Source organism: Schistocerca americana, chromosome 2 (assembly GCF_021461395.2).
Source record: "Schistocerca americana isolate TAMUIC-IGC-003095 chromosome 2, iqSchAmer2.1, whole genome shotgun sequence".
Taxonomy (NCBI): Eukaryota; Metazoa; Arthropoda; class Insecta; order Orthoptera; family Acrididae; genus Schistocerca; species Schistocerca americana.
This window is the reverse complement of record NC_060120.1, coordinates 471,858,124-471,879,257: the sequence shown is the minus strand read 5'-3', so window position 1 is coordinate 471,879,257 and position 21,134 is coordinate 471,858,124. Positions and strand designations below refer to the sequence as shown.

Genomic DNA, 21,134 nt, shown 5'->3' with positions numbered 1-21,134 from the left:
TCTTCATATTTTCCCTCCTTCTTTTATCCCACTCTCTTTCTTTTTCTTTTTGGACATTGTACTTGCTGGTATCTTTCTTCAGTTTTTCTCGAAGTTTTCTCATACGCTCTGCTGATGTTGTTTTCCCCATTTTCTGAATAAACAGTAAGTTTTTATTTAGTGTAAACCATCAAAGCACTTGTTATATCAACCAATTTAACTTAACAATAACAAGAAGTGTTAAATGGTTTAGGTTTGAGTAACATCCAAAAAACTGTCACGGGTGGGACACAATTTCTTATAACATTTATAAATGATCATTTACAACTTAGAAGGTGCCTTATGGTTCATTGGATGTTTTTATTTGTTTTTCTTACTTCTAACCTAAAATATATAGAATTAATATAATTGATGAGTTAGAAGGTAAACTTTTTCATGTTTTTTGTCACAGGTGGGATACTAAATACATAGTAACTTTTGTGTATTAGCTGCATACTTAATAACTTACCTTTCTTTAAAAACTGAAGTTTGTCAGAAAGATAAGATTCTGCTCTTGAAATTTAACAGTTAAAACATCAACAATCGCTGCAACCCAAATTTAAACAGCTGCCAACACAAAAAGCAAACCTTTTGTTTTCCATCCTCATCGGTAGAGTCGCCAACTTTGTTTAACTATATCTCCTCAGTTAATTATGTAATTTTTGTAATTTTTTCAGGACAGTAAAATTCAACTTTTGTAGATTCGAAAAACTATAACTTTGTTAAATTTGGCATATGTAAGGTGTGTGGGTGTGTTTTCATCTTAACTGAAGACATTGAAAGAAAACTACACATCGGACAAAAAAAAATTTGGAATTATAATTTATTTTCTCAGGTGGGGATATCCAACGATACCACACTGAACCTGCTACACAAACCTGTGCATGAGTGGTGGTGGTGGTGGGGGGAGGGGGGGGCCGCAACATTGAAATCCTCAGTGGGACCCTCCCCCTTTTTTTTTAATTGCAGAAAATGATTCTATGGCAAAATCTGCTTATGTTTTGTCTGAAGCTCTTTCTCAATTTTGCCACAGATGGCACTGTAATTGGAGGAATAGAAATTGGTACACAGTCTTAAATTACAATATGCTACTCAATGGCCCATGAATATCCAGTGACACGGGGGAACTCACTTCCCTTGTTGATTAATTTACTACACTGGCTACTTTTGGGTATGTGCAGCATGACTTTAGTGCAGATGTATTCACAGCTTTGGAAAACTTCATGACAAGTGTTCAAACAATGGAAAATCCAGGATGGAATAATCAAAATATTATGAAAAGTATAGACTGCTACTCGCTATATAATGGAGATGCTGAGTCGCAGGTAGGTACGACAAAAGACAGGCAAACAAATAAACTTTCGGCCGAGAAGACCATCATCGGAATTAGACAATCCAAAAACACACACACACACACACACACACACACACACACACACACACACAGAGTCTCTAGCTGCCCTGGTCAGTCTGTCTCACAGCGATTCAGCATCTCCACTATATGGTGAGTAGCAGTCCATACTTTTCACAATATTTTTGTTACAAGTGGTGGTGTTTATGATTTTTTTAAATTTTATTTTGTGGATGTATGCCGAATTCTGCAAGTATTACGTCAGGTTATTCAGATTTTTTGAAGACATTACCATAACTATTAATGCTTCATGTAATTTTTAGACAAATAACTAAGTCCATCTTAATCATTTTCATTGTAATTCTTGGGTTTTGTTATCTGTCTCCTGTTAGATTTTTAATAATTAGAATTTGTTTCTTTGCAGATTTACTCACAAGGCATACAATTTCTACGTCTTTCCAAAGCCACCTGACCAGCGAGGCACAGAAAAATGTTTTAAAAGTCAAGTATCAAGTATTCACTTCCTTGTTGAAAATGGCTTTGATTTCAACAAGCTTTACAGAGATGGTGAGAAAATACTTTGGTTCTACTATTTGTATGACTGGTATATTGAAATGTAGTAGTAGTAATTGTATTTATCCATAGATCTCATTTTCAAGGATATTGGACATGTTGTGGTGTTAAAATTTATGAACAACAAAAAAAAAGTAAGTCACATAAGCAGACATTTACAGGCTTAACAAGTTTGTTTGCACGGCTATCCTCTGTAGGAAGCATAGAAATACTTGTTTTGTAAATAAAACCGCCTTTTCCTGCTGCCACTTAATTTATTTATCCCAGATGTGTTTCGCCTTTTTCTTGTTTTAAGGCATCGTTGGTGGGATCTATAACTATAAAGTTTTGTTAGTTTTAGATTATTAAACAGTTCACGCTGTGATTTTTTATGTAAAAAAGTAATTGCAATTTGCTGATTTCCTCTCATCTGGTTTGGAGGTCGCACTACCACTTTATTACTGACATATAAGCACAACTTTGCATTCTAACCTTTTTCACACTGTTCACCATGTTTCTTTTTGTGATGTACTATTGTTCTTTTGCCACTCAATATAACTATTTCGTTGCACACTGCTTTTCACAATGTAAATATTGGCAACTCCATTATTTATTTCATCCTCTTTGGAACGTTTACCTACTTGTTGCAAACCTAATGAAGTATATTATGTTCAAGACTAACTTTTATTCATGATGTTTATACCTTGTGTGTGTATGAGAGAGAGAGAGAGAGAGAGAGAGAGAGAGAGAGAGAGAGAGAGAGAGGTTGGTGGTTTGAATTTTATATTGTAGTAATAGCTGTTAGCGAGTGATTGAAAGCTTTGGTAACACCTGATTTGACTTTTCATTTCATTATTCTGTGGAGGGCTTCATGGATACGTTAGTGTAAAGATGTTGGGTGGTATTATTATTATATTGGATAGTATTATTATATTATTCCTCTTTGGGAGCATTATTGTATTATTTTATCTGTTAGTGTAAATAATGAATTGATTGTCATGTGTACTTGATCATTCAACAGGATTTTCCTTTCTGCTTTGGTTTTCTGGTGGTGTTTTTTATTGTTGATTCTAATTATTTTCGTGTCATCTTCTGTAGTGGTTGGTTTGAGGTGTTCTGCTAATGTCAAGTGGTTTGTTTCATATTTCCAGGCTCTCATGTGTTCTTCATTTGTGGCATCAAATCCAGAATATGATAACCAGTATAAAAACATAGCAATGCAAAACAACAAGAACACACAATCTACAACACTCAGAAAACTTAGGAGAAAACTTCAAAATGATAATGTCACCATTTCTAAAGCACACAAGAGGAACACAGTAGTATTGATAAACAAAGAACAATACATAGAAAAAACACAAGAATCCATCTCACAAAATAACATTACAAAACTAAAATCAGACCCAGCTGACAGATTCTAGACAAAAGTAAAAAACACTCTGAAAAATATTGACATCATACTGGATGACACACAGAAAAGGAAGTTGATACAGATCAATCCCACTGCACCTGTCCTCTGAAGCCAACAAAAAGTCCACAAACCGAATCTTCTTGTGGGGCCAATATTGGATTTCAGAAAATCCCCCACTTAGAAGCTTGCAGGATACACGTTAAAATTACTGCCAGAAAATTTCGAAGTACAAGAAGACAGAACCATTAAAAACACTACACAGCTAATACAACAAATAAAAGACATAAAAATCCCAGACACAGCAACACTCCTCTCATTTGATATAGGAAGCATATATTCCAACATGCCAGTAACAGAAACAATAGAAATCATAGATAAGTACCAGAAAACTTAGTCAACTCCCCGATGAACAGATTAAGGAAATACGCACATTAATAAATCTCATAACAGAACAAAATTACTTCCAATTCAATAATGAATTTTATTTACAAGAAGATGGATTACCAATGGGGTCCCCAGTTTCAGGAGCCTTAGCAAATATTTTTGTAAACCACATTCAACACATCAGTTTCACAATAACAGTAGCAAAAGAATACAACATGTTATATTGGTTCAGGTATATGGGTGACATCCTTTGCTTAATAGATGAACCACAAACAAAAATTGAAAAACTACATAATGGCATCAACAAGATACCTAAAAATATAAAATTCACAATTGAAAGAACAGAACAACCAAATTAGCTTTCTGGATATAACAATCAAAAAACAAAACAGTAAGCATATGTTTGAAATTTACTGCAAAGCCACAGCAATGGACACACTCACAAAAGCAAGCAGCACCTCAACACATGCTCCATAGACTCAACAAAGTGCCACCCACCAAAGAAAGCTACCAAAAAGAACCGGACATAATGCAGATAGCACAAAATAATGGTTATAATAATAACATAGTCACAAAGCTAAACAACAAAATTAAAAGTAAAGTAAGATCAGAAAGCTCCAAACCACAGACAACAACACAACAGAACCAAACACAAGCATGCAGTCCCATAACAACTAAACAGGATAATCAGAAAAGGATGAAATAAAACACAGGGTGGTACACAGTGACAAACAAACACAAACACACCCATAAAATCACCAACATTTTCAAAAGACAGACAATAAACATAGCATACACAACAGACAATTCTATACAAAAATACACCCCAAAACTGACAAAAAACAGAGACATATACCAGAAAGCAGGTATATATCAACTACAGTGTAACACTTGTGAAGGCAGATACATAACAGGTAGAACATTTGATGTCAGATACAAAGAACACATGAGAGCCTGGAAAGATGGGACAAACCACTCAACATTTGCAGAACACCTAAGAGAACATGACCACAAACCAACCACTAGAGAAGATGACATGAAAATAATTAGAATCAACAATAAAAAACACCTCCTAAACCTGCAACAAAATTACTACATACAGGAAAACCCTGTTGAATGATCAAGTACACATGCCAATCAATTCATTATTTACACTAAAAGATAAAATAATCCATGAACCCCTCCACAGAATATTTAAATGAAAAGTCAAATCAGCTGTCACCAGTTAGTACAATGCCACACAATTCAAACCACCAACCGAACCCTCTCCCCCCCCCCCCCCCCCCCCCCCCAAAAAAAAAGACTCTCTTCAGCTCTCTCTCTCTCTCTTTCTCTCATACACACACAAGGTATAAACATCATGAACAGAAGTTAGTCTTGAACAAATACTTTGTTAGGTTGGCAGCAAGTAGGTAAAAATGCCAAAGAGGAGGAAACACGTAATGGAGTAGCAATATTTACGTTGTGAAAAGCAGTGTGCAATGAAATAGTTGTATCGAGTGGCAAAAGAACAACAGTACATTACAAAAAGAGAGAGAAACATGATGAACTGTGTGAAGGAGGTCAGAGCGCAAAGTTGTGTTTATATGTCAGTAATAAAGTGTCCGCAGCCCGTGGTCTTGCGGTAGCGTTCTCGCTTCCCGCGCACGGGGTCCCGGGTTCGATTCCCGGCGGGGCCAGGGATTTTCCCTGCCTTGTGATGACTGGGTGTTGTGTGTTCATCATCATCATTTCATCATCATTGACTTGCAAGTCACCGAAGTGGCGTCAACCAAAAAAAAAAGGACTTGCAATACGGCGGCCGAACTTCCCCGCATGGGGCCTCCCGGCCAACAATGCCATACGATCATTTCATTTTCAGTAATAAAGTGGTAGTGCGACCTCCAGACCAGATGAGAGGAAACGAACATCAGCAAATTGTAAGTAATTACTTTTTTACATAAAAAATCATGATGTGAACTTTTTAATAATCTAAAACTAACAAAACTGTATCGTTATAGCTCCCACTGATGATGCCTTAGAACAAGAAAAAGGCGAAACGCATCTGGGATAAATAAATTGAATGGCAGCAGGAAAAGGCAGCTTTATTTACATACCAATATTTACAAACTTACAGATCTAGGATGACAAGAATGGGACAGGTAGTCAGATGTGGCCATATAGTCAGAACCATCCTGGCATTTGCGTGAATAATTTAGGGAAACCACAGAAAATTTCAATTTGGATCACTGGCTAGAGGTTGGAGTCTCCACCCTCCCAAATACTACAAGGCCACTCTGTTTCAAACAGGGCTACCTCATTCGGTTTACCTCTTGTGTACAATACTGTTTTACAAATAAATCAGAGGAACATCCAGGAGGGAATAATGACAATATTATGAAAAGGACAGGAAATTCTGTTGCAGATAGGCATGAAGAATATACTGTTCTACAAAGCTTTCGGCCAAACAGGCCTTCATCAAAATTAGACAAAACACACACACAAATAAGTGCCGGCCGGGGTGGCCAAGCGGCTCTAGACGCTACAGTCTGGAACCGCACGACCGCTACGGTCGCAGGTTCGAATCCTGCCTCGGGCATGGATGTGTGTGATGTCCTTAAGTTAGTTAGGTTTAAGTACTTCTAAGTTCTAGGGGACTGATGACCTTAGAAGTTAAGTCCCATAGTGCTCAGAGCCATTTGAACCATTTTTTTTTTGCAAATAAGTTATTAAATAATGATAGAAGGCTAATGGTACATTATTCTTTCATTTCTCACTCCTAGTCACTGCCCACATGACACAAACTGTACACACATTGTTTTATAACACTATACTCACTATCAGGTGATATTAGGACCATTTTGTGCACCACAACTTCCATTTGCTAGCCTTAAAAAAACGAGTCAGCTTCACTCTGTAAAGAATGAGATGCTTAGCCCCTAAAGAAGATAAGGTGTTCTACATTGCATAGCTTTGGAAGTATGATGTTTTAGAAAAGGAAAAAAAAAGAAGGGAAAAAATATGATGTGAAAGTGCTATGTGGAATGTTAGGTGTGTTATATTATTATTATTATTATTATTATTACTATTATTATTATTAGTGTTACCTTTTTTGCCCCTACTCTCTCTCTCTCTCTCTCTCTCTCTCTCTCTCTCTCTGTGTGTGTGTGTGTGTGTGTGTGTGTGTGTGTGTGTTTTTTTTTTTTAATAAGTTTGGTTTAGCAGTTTTTTTAATTTCCTTTGTTGGTACAGTTTTATCACTTGGAGGGAAATGGTGTTTTGTGTTTTATGTTTATTCTTCTTGGTAAATGTAAGTTCAGTTGAAATCTTGTTCCGTGGTCATGGGCAGAGCCGTTCGTGCAGTAATTACGAATGTTATTTTGGATGTGTACAACTGTTTGGTAAGTATATTCACATGTTGCATTTAAAATTCCCAGTGGTTTGAACAGATCTTTACAGTGAGCTTGATTAGCATTTTTGGTCATTATTCTTATGGCTCTTTTTTTGCAGTGTGGCAGTTGAGTTCATGTTTTGTCCATTTGATCCCCAGAAAAAAATGCCATTGCTAGAAATTGATTGTACATATGAATAGTATGAAACTAAATGACACTGGCTTTGTTCACTGATTACAGGACTCTAAGGGATGTAACATACTGATGACATTCTGTTGGCATGTGTCTTTGTGTGTTCAAACCACTTCAATTGAAAATCAATATTCATTACTAAAAGTTTTACATTTGTTACATGGTCCATAGAGATGCCATCAACATTTAATGTAATATTGCCATTTCCCCTCTGCAAACTGAAATGTGTGGCATTTCTTTTCATTGTGCTCAATGTAACTTTATTGCAACTGACTACTTGTGAACTTCCTCGAGGGCTCCATTTGCTTTTTCTGCAAGGAGTTCTAAGTAGAAGTTTTTTCCCTGCGATTTACGCTAGTGGCAAAGTCATTGGTCTATATTGGGAACAGTGTTGGTCATAAAATTCTATGCTGAGGAACCCCATGCAGTGGAACTTTGATTGCACATTCTCTGATTTTATGTTTTTCGTGATTCTACTCCATAAATTCGCAGTCTCTGTGAAAAACCCATAAGATCAGTATTAAAAATTCCCCAATTTTACATTATTTCCTAGTTAGGTTTACTTCAGTTCTAAGTTCTTACTTGACGTCTTACTTGACTTTGTCCTGTTTTCTTCCTGTTGATGTTTGGTGTGACTGAACAAGTTATAATTAGCACAAAAGACAGATGGTTTGCACCACCGGTGGTGGCGGAGCTAAGGGAATATTTTAGGCCATTGTGGAGAGGGGTGATGTTGAGAGGAAATGCTGACATAATCCACAATCAGTGTTGCCAATGCTTCACCGTGCAATTATGATACGACTACTGCTCAGTTGCAATTGTAATGGAAAAATAAGGCAGTCGACGCGAAGTGCTCCGGGCCAAGCCAATACATGACGAAGTGGCCCAACCATGACCTTTTCTTGTGCCACTGATAACTCAGCCTCATCTTTTTGTGTGTATTTCCATGTACTGTATTCAGCAACAGTATCAAACACCTGAGTCTCAAAGAATATACTTGGTCATAATCAAGGAAACATTGCACATTTCCTGCTATTGAACTCTTATTGGCTGGTAACTTGTTAAGTCACCCAATAGCCAGTGCAGCCACCACACCACACTACACTAACACATGTAAAATGAGTTTGCCTACTGGATGTGTGGAGAGGGCGAGTGGCCTTTCAGCAACAGAAGTCCATACAGGGTAAAGCATTTTGTGAAATGCTGAAAATATACTTTTCATGCAGATGATGTGCCATGACAGAGGTGTCACATGGAAATAGAACAGGGGTTTTGCAGTAGCATGCTTTAAAGCCTTTTGTTAAAATCTTACATGATACAGTTGCAGCAACTGCATAGACTACTCACGTGTATACTTTGCACCACACACACCACACACTTTACATCATAAAGATTGGCAGCAATGATAAAGGGCAATGAAGCACCTGTGGCACTTGAGCTTTCTTTCAAATTTCATTTTACACAGTGTTCAGAAATTCACTGAGCCAACTTCTAATAAGCTTGTAACATCAGTTGGGGAAGCAATCTCTCTTTTTCTCATCTGTTTCTTTTATCAAGCTTAAAATAATACTTTAACAGTGGTGAGCATACAAAGTGTGGCTCATAAGAAACACATTAAACGATAACAGCGATTGTGACTAAGTATGTCATTAAGCACATGCCCACATTTATGCTTATGGTTTAACCTCTTAGGTGCTGTCATGTTTATGATTTAATTTTACATGTTCATCAATTTTTTATTTTTTCTGGGGAGCACAAAGGATGATCTCTCAAAAATGCTTGTTTTTAACGTATAATTTGTGGTCGTGGCATGTCAAAAAAACAGCTCGATTACCTTGTACCCAGACACCAGTTTTAATTTTTGATGAGTTCCTTACTTTCTGCTAATCTGTGATTTTTTAAGAACTAATGAAATTCATTACCACAAATTGTTGCACAAACATTGTATTGTACATTTAATTTCCTTCGCTTTATACGAAGTATTGTAGGGGATTGTGATTTTTAATCATATATTATGTCAATTGTGTGTGTTTTGGCTCACATTTTGGGGGTTTTAACATTTTCTTCTATTCTGCATTTTCCTCAATTTTGCGTTTTTAGAGTCTAGACCATATAAAATCTTAAAAAATAGAGATTTCACTGTATTAATGTGTTTTGATTCTGCTAAGTGTTTTTGTTGTACTAGATATTTGAGGTATGTGTTATCTCTACTCTTCATACCCTATCTGCCAGGTATGATTGGAACCAGTTACTAGCTACACCTTTTATTCTTAATGTTCCTGGCTTATTTAGAATAATCTTATGGTCAACAGTATCAAAAGCCGTAGAAATATCTAAAAAGTTTGCCTGTGACACATACCATTTGTGGCACTTGTGCGTATCATCAACATGGACAAATGCAATGAATATGGACGATATGATACTCTATGGTATTCTGCGGTTTGAATCCACTCTGTTATTTAGCAGTTGCATTGATTTGATTTTGTAAATGGTACTGACAATATTATACACATGTATAATGCATAATTCATACTACAACTTCTCCCAGATAATTATTTTGCTCAAATTGCACAAGAATTCCACCTGACGTAGTGTAATAATGTTGACTGTAAGTTGTTTTCATATCACTAAAATTACAGATCGTACATCAGAGCTTTTATAATTTTTGTCTTCGATGGATTTAATTATTCTTGGCAAATTGATCATGAAAAGGAACCACAGAATACCACCCGCACACAACACTGACGTATGCTACCAGAAATATTTTTCTCAGTGATTCGTGCGTAGTTTAATTTTGGCCTCATACATCAGCAATGAAATCTTGTTCAACAATAAATACCATCAGCACTGTTCTTAGAAAATGCAGTCTGATTTGATTAATTTTTTCTTTTATAAATAGAGTTCAATACCACCAGTGTACATTTATTTCTTACACATCGGAATATTGTTTGCAGTTTCAAGTAATTTAAATTTGCCGCTGAGATAAAAGTTAAGATGGCGGCCAACAAAAGATAGAGGATTTCTTTTTTAATTAAGATTTTCCTTTGCTCAATAAATAATTAATCATTTAAATTGATTCCACCAAAAAAAATATTAATACTGTTTTGCAAATTAGTTCACAAACCCTTGATATTTCGCCCAGAAGTACAGACGAAGTTGCTGTATAATCGCAACTAACAATAGCTGCGCTTCTTGCAGCTATGATAAAATATTAATGCAAAATTATAATTAAAAAAGGAAGAGATTTTCCAATAATTAATCATAAATAGTTTTAACGCATTTGGCTCTATTTGTTTTTACCAGCAAATGAACATCAAAGTACAATAATTTTATATTAAATTTTTTCATTCAACAGACCTCAAATCGATTCGCGTTTTGCGTCAGCGATGTATGTTAGAAGAAGACGACAAAAGGGTGCAAAAGAAAGGAAAAGAATGACATAGATTAACAAAGAATGTGAGACAAATATTGTCTCTGTTTTACATAATTATCATCGTTTTAAGAAATAATTACATAATTGATTGAATATTATTGAGTGGCATAATTTTCCACACATTCATATTCCACTCGTAATAAAAAATATATGTATATAGTGGATGTTATACTTTGTCAAGAGTATCGAGTTCCACTTTTGTGAATTCTACTATGGTTGATTCTGCACTTCCATCACTTTTGAATGCAAACTGTGATTCACTGAAAAGGTCGTATTTGTCCAAGGAACTCCTTAATATGTCTGTCATTATTATGTTATTGTTGTTATTATTAGTAGAAGGATGACAGCAGGGAAATACAGTGGTAATTTTCTATGCCTTCTAAATTGCCTTTCTTTAGCAGAAGTACGACTCTTGATTGTTTTAATTATTCTGGAAATTTTCATGATGTGAAGGGTTCGTTTATTATGTTTGGTAAAGGAGATTGTATACTCTCTCTGCATCGTTTCAGCACACACATTGGTACTTTATCTAAGCCTAAAGACTTAAGGACATGCAAAACCCTGAAGGATATTTATGAGGGTGCTACTAGTTTCATTTTATTATTTCTGTTTGTAGACAGTGGTGAAAAGAAAAGCAATAAATTGTGAGACATATTTTAACTATCACATGGTTATCGTCCGTGCATATAACAAAATTAGTCCGAAGTGTCATGTGGTGAACAATACTAATTGGCGTAGAGCATACGAGAGTCTAACATGAACATTGTCCATGTTAAATTCCTGTACGCCCTACATTAAGCAATATTGTTTTATTATGTGATACTTTGGACTAATGTGAGATGTTGCTATATACACTGAAGATGCCTGTGTAATAGTTGAAATTTACATCTGTTGTAATAAAACAACGAATCTTGTGATTGATTGCTGTTCTTTTTTTCATTGCCTGTATTCAACAGTTGCTGCACACAACGGGATCATATGGATTCCAGTTTAATTTATGTCGCCACACAAAATTAGGTTCACATTTGTACTTGCGATTTTGGCTAGAACTTCACTTTATTGAAGAAAGTGTCCACAGTACCACTGCGAGATTGATACAGACACAAAATGACAAATTTCTTGATGTTATCAAGTCTTGTTAATTCAGTAACTGATATTTCTTAGTGTTTGCCTTTTTCTAATATAAATGCATGATCATCTGCCTGGGGAAGTAGGAGTCTGTACTTTCATACAGTGATATTAGTTCTATATCAGCATCTCTACACCAGTTACCAGCAATGCAACTAGTGTGCAGTTCAAAGATCAGAGCTCAGCTTCAGATAGTGGTATTTTATTTTCTATTGTTTGTGTGTTTTGATAAAGGTTTGTAAAGTCTATGAAATGCGACATGTTTTTTCCAACGGTTTGTTTTCTTTCTGACATGTATATTTGTCATTGGACGTGTTAGAATTATTTTTGAGTGATTATTTCAGACTTTTTTAAACTGCCGGAGATACTCTTTAGCCAGGGGAATCAGTTGTGTGCATTTATCATAAAAGAAGATCTACTTCACCTACTCGTGACAAATATTTTTTGACTATGTGTGGTCCAAGACCACCTATACTTTCATGAGTCAGTTGTACCAGTCTTCCCTTCGGGTCATTCCATGTCAAGTATCCAGGCCGTGACACCCATTATCTAGTTGTGAACTGAGATTTTGTGTACTGTTTTTGTACCTAATATCATGAACTTTTGCCAAATTTTATTGCTTTATATACATTATGTTGGTAGCAATTGCTGAAAGTTTGTTGCTGTGTGTTACTTCAAAACAAACTGCAAAAATTTGAAAATTGGCTTCAGTTTTTAAACAAAAAGCGGTATGCTGACAGTTTTTTCCCTGAATGTCCTTCCAGACATGTTGAAATTGTCCAATTAAATTTTTATAAATTAATTTTATTGTTAAATTAGAAAAAAATATTTTGGGCTATTGCCCCCTCTGGAAAACATTGAAAAAATTAAAGTGATCTACAAATAATAAAGTTTCATCACACACAAAATCAGTTTTGAGAAATGAATGGCACTGGGGAAAAAAACATAAGTACACACAACAATATCTAGATTGAACAAAAATTGCAAAATATGAAACAAAAGTACACATTGTAAAATATAGGGCATCTTGTACATTACATGACATATGAACTTAGTATAAATATATCTAAAAACAAAGATGATGTGACTTACCAAACGAAAGCGCTGGCACATCAATAGACACACAAACAAACACAAACATACACACAAAATTCTCTTTGCCTCTGTATATGTCTGCTTGTGGCTGTATATGTGTGGATGGATGTGTGTGTGTGTGCGCGAGTGTATACCCGTCCTTTTTTCCCCCTAAGGTAAGTCTTTCCGCTCCCGGGATTGGAATGACTCCTTACCCTCTCCCTTAAAACCCAAATCCTTTCGTCTTTCCCTCTCCTTCCCTCTTTCCTGACGAGGCAACCGTTGGTTGCGAAAGCTAGAATTTTGTGTGTATGTTTGTGTTTGTTTGTGTGTCTATCGACGTGCCAGCACTTTCGTTTGGTAAGTCACATCATCGTTGTTTTTAGATATACAGGGTGATTCAAAAAGAATACCACAACTTTAGGAATTTAAAACTCTGCAACGACAAAAGGCAGAGCTAAGCACTATCTGTCGGCGAATTAAGGGAGCTATAAAGTTTCATTTAGTTGTACATTTGTTCGCTTGAGGCGCTGTTGACTAGGCGTCAGCGTCAGTTGATGCTAAGATGGCGACCACTCAACAGAAAGCTTTTTGTGTTGTTGAGTACGGCAGAAGTGAATCGACGACAGTTGTTCAGCGTGCATTTCGAACGAAGTATGGTGTTAAACCTCCTGATAGGTGGTGTATTAAACGTTGGTATAAACAGTTTATAGAGAATGGGTGTTTGTGCAAAGGGAAAAGTTCTGGACGGCCGAGAACGAGTGATGAAAATGTAGCACGCATCCAGCAAGCATTTGTTCGCAGCCCAGGAAATTCGACTCGCAGAGCTAGCAGAGAGCTGCAAATTCCACAATCAGCTGTATGGAGAGTCCTACGAAAAAGGTTAGTTATGAAACCTTATCGTATGAAATTGGTTCAAGCACTATCTGCAGCTGATAAGATTAAAAGAATCGATTTCTGTGATTTTATCCTTGCTCAAATGGAAACAGATGAATCTTTCGTTTCAAAGATTGTGTTTAGTGATGAAGCAACTTTCCACACTAACGGGAAAGTCAACCGTCACAATGTCTGTATATGGGGCACTGAGAATCCGCGTGAAACAACTCAGTATGAACGTGACTCGCCTAAGGTGAACGTTTTCTGTGCCATTTCAGCCAATAAAGTTTTTGGTCCCTTTTTCTTCGAAGGTGCTACTGTAACTGGACTACAGTATCTGGAGATGTTAGAGAATTGGCTGTTCCCTCAGCTCGAACAAGAAGCACAACAATTCATATTTCAGCAGGATGGAGCGCCACCACATTGACACTTATCTGTCCGTAACTACCTGAACGTCAACTACCCGAGGCGTTGGATCGGCCGCCAGGCAGCCCGTGACAAAGCACTTCATCACTGGCCTCCAAGAAGCCCTGATCTTACCCCCTGCGATTTTTTCTTATGGGGGTATGTTAAGGATATGGTGTTTCGGCCACCTCTCCCAGCCACCATTGATGATTTGAAACGAGAAATAACAGCAGCTATCCAAACTGTTACGCCTGATATGCTACAGAGAGTGTGGAACGAGTTGGAGTATCGGGTTGATATTGCTCGTGTGTCTGGAGGGGGCCATATTGAACATCTCTGAACTTGTTTTTGAGTGAAAAAAAAAAACCTTTTTAAATACTCTTTGTAATGATGTATAACAGAAGGTTATATTATGTTTCTTTCATTAAATACACATTTTTAAAGTTGTGGTATTCTTTTTGAATCACCCTGTATTTTTTCCCACGTGGAATGTTTCCCTCTATTATGAACTTAGTATAAAAATACATAGCGTTTTGTTTATAATATTTAAGCATTTTGTCAAAAGCTAATATTGTCAATACTGCTCAAAATGCTGGTGCTGCAATCTGCATTCAGGTTGATTCAGAACTACACATGTGACAAGGCACTTTGATGCTTAGATAATATTTTTTTGTATGAGAACCACTTTTTTTTCCACCAATTTTTTTGCTCAGAGAATAAGTACGGCCTGTTGCTGTCGTGGTATCAATCAACTTCATACAGAATATGAGAGAAAGAAACATCACAAACATCATTGTCAGGCTAGTAGAAGGACAGCGGTGGTCCATGAGGATGCATGAGCCTTACTGTAACATCTCCTCCTTCACAATTCACCTTCTCAACAATTCTCAAATACCAAGAAGAGTCATATCCACATGCAACATAGCAGTTGGGATGCACAGTGCATTCTGCCACTAGTGGCGGAAATGCGTCTGAGAAATTGTGCATGATACTAAAATCCATATCAGAGCTCAGCCTTTTTGCTCCATTTTTGGTTGGTGATATTGGTACAGTATGATGCACAGATCGTGTTCCAGGAATTGTTTTTGCACTTGTGAAGTTCTGAGAAAGATAATGTCGGACGTGTACCATTTCATCTTTTGAAACAAAGAGAATTGAAATGCCTTGCAGATTCTCACGACAGAAATCAAATATCTGTGAAGCTGTAATTATTTGATCTTTATAAACTCTTCGCAAACTTGTTTTTGTGACAAGTCCTTTAACAGTGCCACCAATACCATCACAGGGAGATTTGGCACAGCTGGTAGCAAAAAAGGACCAGCTGCACTTCATGTTGAAGTCTTGTTCATGGTAGCAGATATTTCTGAAATTTGAAATATTCAACATACACAAGATGAATTTCAGGAAATTCACACTAAAAAATTCGATTCAGTCTTCTGAGTCTGGTACACCAAGGCAACATCATGTTCTAGACCATCAGAAACAATACAAATACTTTTTGCAAGCAACTGTTTGTCCTTTTTGTAATATATATGGACAGTATGAAGAGTGCAGCTGCCATTGTTTCAGTGGTACCCCTGTACTTCATCTTGAACAACAAAATTGAGATTTTCACTGAAATCCATTAAAATTAACACTGATCCTTCGTCAAATGTTTCCTTCTTCATTTTCAGATAATCAGATTGTGATTGAGAAATAAGAGTGTGGAGTAAGTTTTTGAATCTTCTTAATTAGCATGTCACAGAATTCTGATAGAGAAGTGATGTGAACGCTTAGTTATTCTTTCAGTTGATACCCATTGACTGTACTGAACCATCTCATCAGGATCATAGTCTTCTATTTCAGTTTGTAAGTGGGTTTGAAGCAATGAACCGGTGGGGCATTTTTCACAGAGACGAAGCATACAGGCACAGTTATTTATATCACGTTATTATTTTAATTAGATCTTGGTATGTTTCTTTACTAGAAGTGGAAATTAGAATCAATTTAACATTTTGGTGGCAAATACACACACATATGGTATGTGTTCCTGATGTACCTGCAAGAATACACAGTTTTGATTGAAGAGAAGCAAATTTTGAGAATCCTATTTCGTCGTCAGGGTACTTTTTTTTATAGAGAGAATACAGTTCAGTTAAATTACTGAAAACAAGGTGCTTTTGTTCATAGGTATTTTTGCTGGTGCTCACATTGTCTTTCTTCCCAGGCATTATTATTGTGTTTTCGTCATCCAAATAAAAACTCTTCAACTTTTTGCACTGTATGATGCGGCAACATCATTCCTCTTTCTGCTCAGCCATTGATAAAAACACACTTCTCTATTAAAAGAGCTCTTGCTTTTCGTACCAAATATTCAGAAACCTGAAATTTGGAACTGACTTTCTGTCGAGACCAAGTTGGCAGCACAAGAGTAAGTAACTGAATTTTTTGACAATTATTTGCATATTCAAATTTCTGTTTGATTTTGTCCATGAGTTCATCATGATGTTTTGCCTTTTCTTCCAGTTCTATTAAATCACTGTCAGGGATAGTGCTTGCATCAGCAGCCAGCTCAGTTTGAAACTTTAGTTCTCAGAGCCCCAGCTGCTGATTCCAATTTTCGTTTGGCCGCTGCATACCGACTATGCCGAGCAACTGAATGCAGCTTTGCAGGAGATACTCCTAAGCTAGTTAAGCTAGTATTAGCATAGATTTTTCAGGAGTCTGCACCTCCACATTTCTGACATTTATATAGTCTGGTGATGAGTTGTCACTTGCTTATTTTTCGTTAATAAGTTTGATACAGGTTGGGCACATTTTCTCCCCAGGAATAATGATAAGGCTTCTCATTTTGAAGGTCTTTGCCTTTTCTAAACTAATTTCACGCAATCCAGATGAAACAGATCGTTTATGGCACTTGAAGGCATCACAGCAAATTTTCTTATGTAGAGAGAATCTGCACAGGTACCTGTCTTTGTGTTTAACACACACACACACACACACACACACACATATAAAACACTTAAGTCACAGTATGAATATAATAGAGGGAAACATTCCACGTGGGAAAAATATATCTAAAAAGAAAGATGATGAGACTTACCAAACAAAAGCGCTGGCAGGTCGATAGACACACAAACATACACACAAAATTCAAGCTTTTGCAACAAACAGTTGCTTAGTCAGGAAAGGGGGAAGGAGAGGGAAAGACGAAAGGATGTGGGTTTTAAGGGAGAGGGTAAGGAGTCATTCCAATCCCGGGAGCGGAAAGACTTACCTTAGGGGGAAAAAAGGACAGGTATACACTCGCACACACACACATATCCATCCGCATATACACAGACACAAGCAGACATTTGTAAAGGCAAAGAGTTTGGGCAGAGATGTCAGTCGAGGCGGAAGTACAGAGGCAGAGATGTTGTTGAAAGACAGGTGAGGTATGAGCGGCGGCAAATTGAAATTAGAAATTAGCGGAGATTGAGGCCTGGCGGATAGCGAGAAGAGAGGATATGCTGAAGGGCAAGTTCCCATCTCCGGCGTTCTGACAGGTTGGTGTTAGTGGGAAGTATCCAGATAACCCGGACGGTGTAACACTGTGCCAAGATGTGCTGGCCGTGCACCAAGGCATGTTTAGCCACAGGGTGATCCTCATTATCAACAAACACTGTCTGCCTGTGTCCATTCATGCGAATGGACAATTTGTTGCTGGTGATTCCCACATAGAAGGCTTCACAGTGTAGGCAGGTCAGTTGGTAAATCATGTGGGTGCTTTCACACGTGGCTCTGCCTTTGATCATGTACACCTTCCGGGTTACAGGACTGGAGTAGGTGGTGGTGGGAGGGTGCATGGGACAGGTTTTACACCGGGGGCGGTTACAAGGGTAGCAGCCAGAGGGTAGGGAAGGTGGTTTGGGGATTTCATAGGGATGAACTAAGAGGTTACGAAGGTTAGGTGGACGGCGGAAAGACACTCTAGGTGGAGTGGGGAGAATTTCATGAAGAATGGATCTCATTTCAGGGCAGGATTTGAGGAAGTTGTATCCCTGCTGGAGAGCCACATTCAGAATCTGATCCAGTCCCGCAAAGTATCCTGTCACAAGTGGGGCACTCTTGGGGTTCTTCTGTGGGAGGTTCCGGGTTTGAGGAGATGAGGAAGTGGCTCTGGTTATTTGCTTCTGTACCATGTCGGGAGGGTAGTTACGAGATGCGAAAGCTCTTTTTCAGGTTGTTGGTGTAAAGGTTCAAGGATTCCGGACTGGAGCAGATTCGTTTGCCACGAAGACCTAGGCTGTAGGGAAGGGACCGTTAGATGTGGAATGGGTGGCAGCTGTCATAATGGAGGTACTGTTGCTTGTTGGTGGGTTTGATGTGGACAGATGTGTGAAGCTGGCCATTGGGCAGGTGGAGGTCAACGTCAAGGAAAGTGGCATGGGATTTAGAGTAGGACCAGGTGAATCTGATGGAACCAAAGGAGTTGAGGTTGGAGAGGAAATTCTGGAGTTCTTCTTCACCGTGAGTCCAGATCATGAAAATGTCATCAATAAATCTGTACCAAACTTTGGGTTGGCAGGCCTGGGTAACCAAGAAGGCTTCCTCTTAGCGACATTTATTAAGGACTTTTATTAAGGATAGGAGTTGACGGGTGTGTTGATTGGCTGAGTGGATGTGTAGGTGAAGGATTAGGTGGGTGAGGGCAATGGATTGTTCAGTTTGGAACTGGTATAGGGACTGATGGAAAGAAGGTGGTTGTGTTGCCGCCAAAACGCGTTAAAGGGTGGAGAAATTCGGGAAAATTTCGAAAAAACTACGTGAGGATGTATTAGAAGGAGTGGTTTGGTGGTGGCAGATTATGGAAATGAGGCTAACAATTGTCTGATGGACAAATAATGACGTTAAAACCTGTGGGAAGTGGCTAAAAATGATCGGTGATGTGAGAAAAACGGAAATGAAATAAAGCAAAAGTTATTAAAACTAGCCGAAAAGGTTGTTTAATAGCTGAAAGGAACTGTATGTGAACTAGAAACGGTGGATTTTATAGCAGCGGTAGTGCTGAAAGCGAAAAAAAATAAATAAATAAATAAATAAATAAAAATTCTGGTTATGGTATGGAAGTGGGTTACGTATTATTGAGTATATATCGGCGGGATAAAGTTGTATAGTGGATTACGGTAAAAAGGAGAAGGTGAATACAAAGTGAAACTACCGGCAAAAACAGAAGGTGGGGCACTCTTGGGGTTCTTCTGTGGGAGGTTCCGGGTTTGAGGAGATGAGGAAGTGGCCAACAATTAAAGGGAACAGCCATGGGTACCAGGATGGCCCCCTCGTACGCCAACCTATTCATGGGTCGCTAAGAGGAAGCCTTCTTGGTTACCCAGGCCTGCCAACCCAAAGTTTGGTACAGATTTATTGATGACATTTTCATGATCTGGACTCACGGTGAAGAAGAACTCCAGAATTTCCTCTCCAACCTCAACTCCTTTGGTTCCATCAGATTCACCTGGTCCTACTCTAAATCCCATGCCACTTTCCTTGACGTTGACCTCCACCTGCCCAATGGCCAGCTTCACACATCTGTCCACATCAAACCCACCAACAAGCAACAGTACCTCCATTATGACAGCTGCCACCCATTCCACATCTAACGGTCCCTTCCCTACAGCCTAGGTCTTCGTGGCAAACGAATCTGCTCCAGTCCGGAATCCTTGAACCTTTACACCAACAACCTGAAAAAGAGCTTTCGCATCCCGTAACTACCCTCCCGACCTGGTACAGAAGCAAATAACCAGAGCCACTTCCTCATCTCCTCAAACCCGGAACCTCCCACAGAAGAACCCCAAGAGTGCCCCACTTGTGACAGGATACTTTGCGGGACTGGATCAGATTCTGAATGTGGCTCTCCAGCAGGGATACAACTTCCTCAAATCCTGCCCTGAAATGAGATCCATTCTTCATGAAATTCTCCCCACTCCACCTAGAGTGTCTTTCCGCCGTCCACCTAACCTTCGTAACCTCTTAGTTCATCCCTATGAAATCCCCAAACCACCTTCCCTACCCTCTGGCTGCTACCCTTGTAACCGCCCCCGGTGTAAAACCTGTCCCATGCACCCTCCCACCACCACCTACTCCAGTCCTGTAACCCGGAAGGTGTACATGATCAAAGGCAGAGCCACGTGTGAAAGCACCCACATGATTTACCAACTGACCTGCCTACACTGTGAAGCCTTCTATGTGGGAATCACCAGCAACAAATTGTCCATTCGCATGAATGGACACAGGCAGACAGTGTTTGTTGATAATGAGGATCACCCTGTGGCTAAACATGCCTTGGTGCACGGCCAGCACATCTTGGCACAGTGTTACACCGTCCGGGTTATCTGGATACTTCCCACTAACACCAACCTGTCAGAACGCCGGAGATGGGAACTTGCCCTTCAGCATATCCTCTCTTCTCGCTATCCGCCAGGCCTCAATCTCCGCTAATTTCTAATTTCAATTTGCCGCCGCTCATACCTCACCTGTCTTTCAACAACATCTCTGCCTCTGTACTTCCGCCTCGACTGACATCTCTGCCCAAACTCTTTGCCTTTACAAATGTCTGCTTGTGTCTGTGTATATGCGGATGGATATGTGTGTGTGTGCGAGTGTATACCTGTCCTTTTTTCCCCCTAAGGTAAGTCTTTCCGCTCCCGGGATTGGAATGACTCCTTACCCTCTCCCTTAAAACCCACATCCTTTCGTCTTTCCCTCTCCTTCCCCCTTTCCTGACTAAGCAACTGTTTGTTGCAAAAGCTTGAATTTTGTGTGTATGTTTGTGTGTCTATCGACCTGCCAGCACTTATGTTTGGTAAGTCTCATCTTCTTTCTTTTTACGTCACAGTATGAATGACTGTTGCTTTCACCAAAACAAAAATTCTCATTATTCACTGGTCACTTCATTCACACAAATCAGGACGTTATCAC

General features: G+C 38.5%; 1 protein-coding gene across 2 annotated transcripts in view; it reads left to right on the top strand.

Moving 5' to 3' along the window:
* Positions 1–21,134, top strand: part of LOC124596582 (poly(A)-specific ribonuclease PARN-like) — a 305,688-nt gene that overhangs the window by 33,675 nt on the left and 250,879 nt on the right. For both annotated transcript variants that reach the window (XM_047135773.1, XM_047135772.1), the window contains exon 3: positions 1,794–1,936. In XM_047135773.1, the coding sequence (XP_046991729.1) occupies positions 1,794–1,936 (143 nt within the window). The remainder of the gene's footprint in view (positions 1–1,793; positions 1,937–21,134) is intronic.